Here is a 7,610-nt window from a genome sequence, read left to right on the forward strand (position 1 = left end):
TTTTATGCATTAGGGAAAGCATAGTTTCTGGTTCCATTTTCAAAAAATGTCAAAATTTACCCTATAATTCTTTAGACATTTAGCTGTAAATAAAATAAGATTTAGGAAGATCAAGTTAGAGCGTCTATGTGAGTTTTCCAGCAGTTAATCACGATGTTGGATTGCTTGGCTTTTACAGTTTATGCATCATAAAATGTAATGCATCTGGTCACTGAAATACATTTTTATTTCAACAGTTAATAATTTAATGTCACTCAGATTTAAAATAAGTCATAATGTAACTTTATTGGAATAAACAAGTACATACAGATTTCTCTCTTTCACTCTCTGTCACATCAATGCACAAGCGTACAACATAAACATGCATATTAAGCATGATTTGAATATATGAGATATTTACCAAGCTTAACTCGAAACCCATAAAATTGCTTGTGAGTGTGTGATTCTGGGTAATAACAATGCATCATACAGTATACAACAAGCATGTCTAGTGTTTAACTCCCAACTGGAGGAAAATATACCGTATATAACGTTCATTGTGTTGCAATACATTTTGTCCAATTCATAGTACATTCGGGTGGTAAAGTTTACAAGCTGCGTGAAGATTGCGGGACAGATCTTGAGTGGTAATTTTCCATCACAGCTATCAGTTCATCTTTCCGTTCAAATTACCCTCCTGCTTTCTGCTCTTTATCAGATCCTTTACCCACTGTTTGTTGGGATCAGCGCAGAATGTCACACTTGCTTTCCTCATTCTGAAACTTTATTAGAAACATTACAGAGAAACGTTAAAAAGTCAGAAGCAATAAATGCATATTTCAATTACTGTAGATACAAAATAGAAAATAATACCTTTATTCGTCATATATACACCGATTAGCCATAACATTAAAACCACCTCCTTGTTTCTACACTCACTGTCCACTTACCACACAGAAGCACTTTGTAGTTCTACAATTACTGACTGTAGTCCATCTGTTTCTCTGCATGCTTTTTTAACCTGCTTTTACTCTGTTCTTCAATGGTCAGGACCCCCACAGGACCCCCACAGGACCCCCAGGTATTATTTGGGTGGTGGATCATTCTCAGCACTGCAGTGACACTGACATGATGGTGGTGTGTTAGTGTGTGTTGTGCTGGTATGAGTGGATAAGACACAGCACCGTGCTGGAGTTTTTAAACACCTCACTGTCACTGCTGGACTGAGAATAGTCCACCAAGCAAAAATATCCAGCCAACAGCGCCCCATGGGCAGCGTCCTGTGACCACTGATGAAGGTCTAGAAGATGACCAACTCAAACAGCAGCAATAGATCAGCGATCGTCTCTGACTTTACATCTACAAGGTGGACCAACTAGGTAGGAGTGTCTAATAGAGTGGACAGTGAGTGGACACGGTATTTAAAAACTCCATCAGCGCTGCTGTGTCTTATCCACTCATACCAGCACAACACACACTAACACACAACCACCATGTCAGTGTCACTGCAGTGCTGAGAATTATCCACCACCTAAATAATACCTGTTCTGTGGTTGTCCTGTGGGGGTCCTGACCATTGAAGAACAACATAAAAGGGGGCTAACAAAGCATGCAGAGAAACAGATGGACTACAGTCAGTAATTGTAGAACTACAAAGTGCTTCAATATCATAAGTGGAGCTGATAAAATGGACAGTGAGTGTAGAAACAAGGAGGTGGTTTTAATGTTACGGCTGATCAAACTTTAAACCTTTCGATTGATAGCCCAAGGCACAACCCAGTCCCGTATACTCATTTCACTCGGGAACAGTTTTAAGCAGACACCTTCTACATGTTTTAGTGAGAGGGGGAGAAAACTAGAGTATTAAAGAATTAAAACCAGTTGTCCTGGACTCAGGATATCATATAACAGGTATTAACAGTGAGAGTCCAGTGTAATTCCCTTCTTGACACTGAAAAACTACTTTCACTTTTCTTTTAGTAGTTAGTTTTACTGGAACACTTGGATTATGTGTCAATGTAGTGAGGAGCTTGTTTTGCGGCACTACATAGTACTTCCAAGCATTCTTTGAACATAAATGTTATATTTTGGAAGCTTTTATTGCTGTTTTGTGTCAGGTTTACCATTTTGTTGTCAAGCAGGTTACTTGTGGTTAAAGTCTATGAAAAAAACCTTTATGATTTTGATTCTACATTCATTAAAAAACTTATTTCAGTACATACACTGATCAGCCATAACATTAAAACCACCAGCTCTATTTACCATATTGAAGCACTTTGTAGTTATACAATTGCTGACTGTAGTCCATCTGTTTCTCTGCATGCTTTGTTAGCCCCCTTTCATGCTGTTCTTCAATGGTCAGGACTCTCCCAGGACCACTACAGAGCAGGTATTATTTGGGTGGTGGATCATTCTCAGCATTGCAGTGACACTGACATGGTGGTGGTGTGTTAGTGTGTGTTGTGCTGGTATGAGTGGATAACACCTCACTGTCACTGCTGGACTAAGAATAGTCCACCAACCAAATATATCCAGCCAAGAGCGCCCCGTGGGCAGCGTCCTGTGACCACTGATGAAGGTCTAGAAGATGACCAACTCAAACATCAGCAATAGATGAGCGACCGTCTCTGACTTTTCATCTACAAGGTGGACCACCTAGGTAGGAGTGTCGAATAGAGTGGACAGCAATGCTGTGTCTGATCCACTCATACCAGCACAACACACACTAACACACCACCACCATGTCAGTGTCACTGCAGTGCTGAGAATGATCCACCACCTAAATAATACCTGCTCTGTCGTGGTCCTGTGGGGGTCCTGGGTATTGAAGAACAGGGTAAAAGCAGGCTAAAAAAGTATGTAGATTAACATATGGACTACAGTCAGTAATTGTAGAACTATGAAGTGCTCCTATATGGTAAGTGGAGCTGATTAAATTGACAGTGAATCCCAGGGTTTTGAAGAACAGGGATACTTTGACAAACACAGATTAACAACAGGATAAAAATGGATAAATATTAAGACAGTTTATGATGTGAAAATGCTAATAGAGCAGTTTGTGGTTGCTATACTATTCTGTAGCCAAGTTTAAAAAAAAATATCTCTGTGGAAAGAAAATGAGTGGTCATCTGTCCAAGTTTTCTTTTGTCTAAAGGAAAGAGAAAGTGCTTTGCACAAGGCACAATGTTCATTTTGAATATAACAGCTTTAATATGAAACAGCACTGGTGTCATGAAGAGAAAGTACAAGCATCTCAACAGAACAGAAAGTTAACTGAAAGAAAATAAACACCCCCTTATAAGGTCCAGTGTGTATCTTTAGAAATTCCTAATTTTGTCCAAGCAGCATGAAAAAAATAAACAGAACTTACATAATGGCCGGGATGTTGCATGATCCGTCAGTCTCCTGAATCCTGTAGCTCATGATGTTTTTCTTAATTCTTGGTTCGCCCTTGCTGTGCTTCAGGCAACAGTTTTCATAGGAACCTGAAGCCAAACAGAAATAGATACATGCCGTTTCATTTCTATAAGAAAGGCACTTCTTAACAAATCTGCTCAAATCTCAACAAATTACATCAAACAAATGGATCATATTTACACCAATTAGGCATAACATTATGACCACCTTTCTTATATTGTGTTGGTCCCCCTTGTGCTCCCTCATACGCAACAAACTGTGATGCACTGTGTATTCTGAAACCTTTCTATCAGAACCAGCATTAACTTCTTCAGCATTTTAAGCTACAGTAGCTCGTCTGTTGGATCATGACCATGAGCCTTGGCCGACCATGTCGCTGGTTTACCACAGTCCCCGTCCTTGGAGCACTTTTGATAGATACTGACCACTGCAGACCGGGAACACCCCACAAGAGCTGCAGTTTTGGTGATGCTCTGACCCAGTCGTCTAGCCCAGTGGTCCCCAACCACCGGGCTGGTACCGGTCCGTAAGTCATTTATTACCAGGCCACACAGAAAGAATAAATAATTAGAGATCTTTACATCAGCAATGAAAACAGTGCTTCCATTTCCAACACAAGGGTGTTTATCATCTCATATCACCCCCAGGTGGAAGCAGCGTATCGTTGCAGTGAAAAAAGCTCATTTGTGAGCAGTATAGTTATTCTATTTTGAATCCTTCTGCCCCCGCCGGTCCGTAAAATTGTATTTTATATGAAACCGGTCCGTGGTTCAAAAATGGTTGGGGAGCGCTGGCCTAGCCATCACAATCTGGCCCTTGTTAAATTCGTTCAAATCCTTACACTTACACATATCCCACCCACTAACAGGTCCTGTGATGAAGAGATAATCAGTGTTATTTTTACTGGTGTTAATATGACCCATTTACACCACAAGTGAAATCTTCCCTTTGAAAAGAACCTGAATTATGTTTTAGAGTGTAAATGTAGGAAAATAGGATTTGTACAGAAAACGCTTAATAGAATAATAAGAAGCATTAGAACCAAATAATAAAATTCTCTACACAAGAACTGTCTTGCAGTACAACATGTGTAAATAAAACCTAGAAACTAAAGCACATTTTAAAACACATAGATCATAAACAGCAATACATTTATTTTAGTGCATTTTAAAAATTAGATTTTTCCTGTAATTATTAATTATTAATTAGCTTTTTATCATGTCGAGTAATTTCTGTGAAAACGTATAAATTTAATGTCAGGCCTGGTTAAATGTAAACGTGGCATGCTGATCAGTATGCTCCTGTTTTTCAGTCATTGCATGACAAAATGATGTTTCCAACAATGACCACAACAAAACATTTTATCTTGAAGTCTTAATAAAATTAACATGTAATGTCAAATTAATTGACACAAATAACTTATAAGGATGAAAAAAAAAAAAGTTTACCATTGATCATTGACCATGTAAGACTTTCACATGCATCACGTTTACCATGCTGCAGTTTTTAAGGAAGTTTGCCGGTAACCTGTTTTAACTATTTTGGGTAAATGGCTACAAAATAAACAATTTAATATACATTTAATATATTACTTTATTTACTAACAAAAGCAATATGAGTTGCATTTACATGTAAAATGCATGTAAGACCTACAAATTCTTCTACTGGACTGGTCAGCAAATACAGACATCTTGTACAGGAAAGGACAGAGCCGGCTGTACTTCCTAAGGAGGCTGAGGTCCCTTAACATATGCAAAAAGCTAGGGAGGCAGTATTAAGAAGAAAGATTAAACGTGGCTGAACAAGCTGATCAGCCGTGCTGGGGCGGTGGTCGGCATTGAGCTGGAATCTCTGGTGAATGTGGCTGAAAGAAGGACCCTAAGCAAACTTCACTCCATCATGGACAATGAGAACCACCGCCTGCACACAGTTATCATGAAACAGAGGAGTATGTTCAGTGACAGACTGCTGTCACTGAGCTGTTCCACGGACAGACTAAAAAGGTCCTTTGTCCCCAGAGTTATTAGGTTCTATAACTCCAGCATTTGAGGACAGCGGGTGATAGCTAAGGACTGTGGGCCCTACATGTAGCCATGTATGTGTACTTAAGTATATTCATACACATGCGTATGTATGTCAGTGTATATATAGATATGGCTATATTGGCCCAATTCAATTCAATGTGCAATACTCGCTACTCACTACACTCGGTCACTTTACTATTTCATATTTAATCTATATTTAATCTGTACCATATTCTGTATACTTGGAACTGCACCTTCCTGCACTTTTACTTTCATTCATTTATTTTCACTCAAATCCATCCTCATCATTATGCTATGTATGTTATGTAGTTATGCTATATATGTAAAACTCAGGTTACCTTCAATCTTGGTTATGTTTGTGCTGGTTTCTTTTATTGTTGAATTTTTATAGCATGTATTTGATGTATCATACTACTGGGACTTTAATTTCCTACGGGATCTATAAAGAATATATCTATCTAAAAATCATTTTAATACAGATAAAAGTTGCATTTTACTGTACATGAGCTAAACATTACTCCTAAACTTTCTGGAATACTGTAAAGTTTTTAAAATTGATTTTAAATTACAACATACAGCTGCTTTAACTGTACAGTTTAGATGACCATAAGTAACTTAGGATAGTGCATATACCACAAAATAAAATTAATATATATGTATATAAAAAAATAACCTACCTTGTGCCAGGCTTGGGTACATACAAGCCAGAAGCAGAAGAAAGAATAGAACAGTGATCTTCATGGCTTTTCCCTTGTCTCTTATGTAGGATCTTATCTAACAAACATAGAAGATTAAATATTCAGGTCCTAATATTAATATCTTTCTTCCTACAAGCACATTCCAGCCTATTTCTTTAAATTGCTTCAACATGCAAACATTCTTCAAGCTAAAATCAAAATGTGTAAGGGTTGAAGGTTTAAAATAATATACCTACTGGCAGTCTCTGTCAAACAGCGTTCTGTTGTTAGGGTTTGGGGGAATCAGTGAACTTAAGTACTGCTTCAGAGGAGCTTGTGCCCTTATATGGATTCAACCACACCTCCGCCTCAGATTACAGACATGCTTCTCCAAATGAGAAATAATGCAAACGGCATTCAATTGAAAACAGATTCTTACTAATTCCCAGATTCCCAGATTTAATCCCGGAGTGATTACAGCTTACCTGTACTGGTAATGACACATGCTTTGGTGGAATTTCAGTTTAAAATGCTTAGTTGCGTTTATCATGTATGTCATAACAACACTTAATGGCCCACTGGCACAAATGATATATGATTTATCAATAATCCACTATTACAGGATATTTACTGATATTGGGGGATTCGTTTTAAATGATGAGGCAACTCATTTCAAATTCATTGCATGCGGTCTACCAATTGCCTGCAAAACAATTGTACCATTTTCATTTGCTGGTTTAATGAAATAACCTTTATGGATGTATTTTATTTGCAAAGTAATAAATAAGAACATGATCAACAGCAAATAATGTTTGATCCTGTTAGCTTACTATGTACTCAACTAGAGTCCACCTGTTGTCATTTGAATTGAATGGAAATGGTTTAAAAAGGCGTGGCACGGTGGCTCGCACTGTTGCCTCACAGCAAGAAGGTCCTGGGTTCAATCTCCCCGTGTCTGTGTGGGTTTCCTCTGGGAGCTCCGGTTTCCTCCCACAGTCCAAAAACATGCAGTCATGTTAATTGGAGACACTGAATTGCCCTATAGGCGAATGTGTCTGTGTGTGTCTGCCCTGATCCCTCAAACATTTACATTTGCAGCATTTCGCAGACACTTTTATCCAAAGTGACTTACACAATGAGCGGAACACGATGAGCAATTGAGGGTTAAGGGCCTTGCTCAGGGACCCAACAGTGGCAACTTGGTGGTGGCAGGGCTTGAACCAGCAACCTTCTGTTTACTAGTCCAGTACTTTAACCACTGAGCTATCACTGGCCCAACAAATGACACTGCATCAACAACAATAGCTGATATAACCACATGGGTGAGGGATTACCTTTGTCAAGCACTACAATACAGAGTTACATGCACAAATGCCACTTAAAACTTTACTGTGCAAAAAGGAAGCCTTATGTTAACCATGTCCAGAAGCAGCGTCGACTTCTCTGGGCTCGAAGGCATCTAGGATGGACCATCACACAGTGGAAACATGTA

At 38.7% G+C, this 7,610-nt stretch overlaps 1 protein-coding gene across 2 annotated transcripts; it reads right to left on the reverse strand.

The window, feature by feature from the left end:
* Positions 1 to 259: 259 nt before the first annotated feature.
* On the reverse strand, positions 260 to 6,417 carry ccl25b (chemokine (C-C motif) ligand 25b). 2 transcript variants are annotated; one of them, XM_063012911.1, is made up of 4 exons: positions 6,376 to 6,417; positions 6,119 to 6,215; positions 3,350 to 3,464; positions 260 to 761 (listed from the first exon to the last, which is right to left on the reverse strand). In XM_063012911.1, exons 2-4 carry the CDS (start codon positions 6,180 to 6,182, stop codon positions 647 to 649), a joined length of 294 nt encoding a protein of 97 aa, XP_062868981.1. In that variant the 5' UTR covers positions 6,183 to 6,215; positions 6,376 to 6,417; the 3' UTR covers positions 260 to 646. The 2 variants fall into 2 exon arrangements, with proteins under 2 accessions (XP_062868981.1, XP_062868982.1); XM_063012912.1 differs by having other exon boundaries at positions 6,372 to 6,402.
* Between the last annotated feature and the right edge of the window lie 1,193 nt (positions 6,418 to 7,610).

The sequence above is a fragment of the Trichomycterus rosablanca genome, chromosome 17, assembly GCF_030014385.1.
Source record: "Trichomycterus rosablanca isolate fTriRos1 chromosome 17, fTriRos1.hap1, whole genome shotgun sequence".
Classification (NCBI taxonomy): domain Eukaryota; kingdom Metazoa; phylum Chordata; class Actinopteri; order Siluriformes; family Trichomycteridae; genus Trichomycterus; species Trichomycterus rosablanca.

Coding starts and splice junctions, on each gene's coding strand:
- ccl25b (XM_063012911.1), bottom strand. CDS start 6,182: ATGAAGATCACTGTTCTATTCTTTCTTCTGCTTCTGGCTTGTATGTAC. Junction 3,465..6,118: donor GTACCCAAGCCTGGCACAAG/GTAGGTTATTTT, acceptor GTTTGGCTTCAG/GTTCCTATGAAAACTGTTGC. Junction 762..3,349: donor TGCAACATCCCGGCCATTAT/GTAAGTTCTGTT, acceptor TTTCTAATAAAG/TTTCAGAATGAGGAAAGCAA.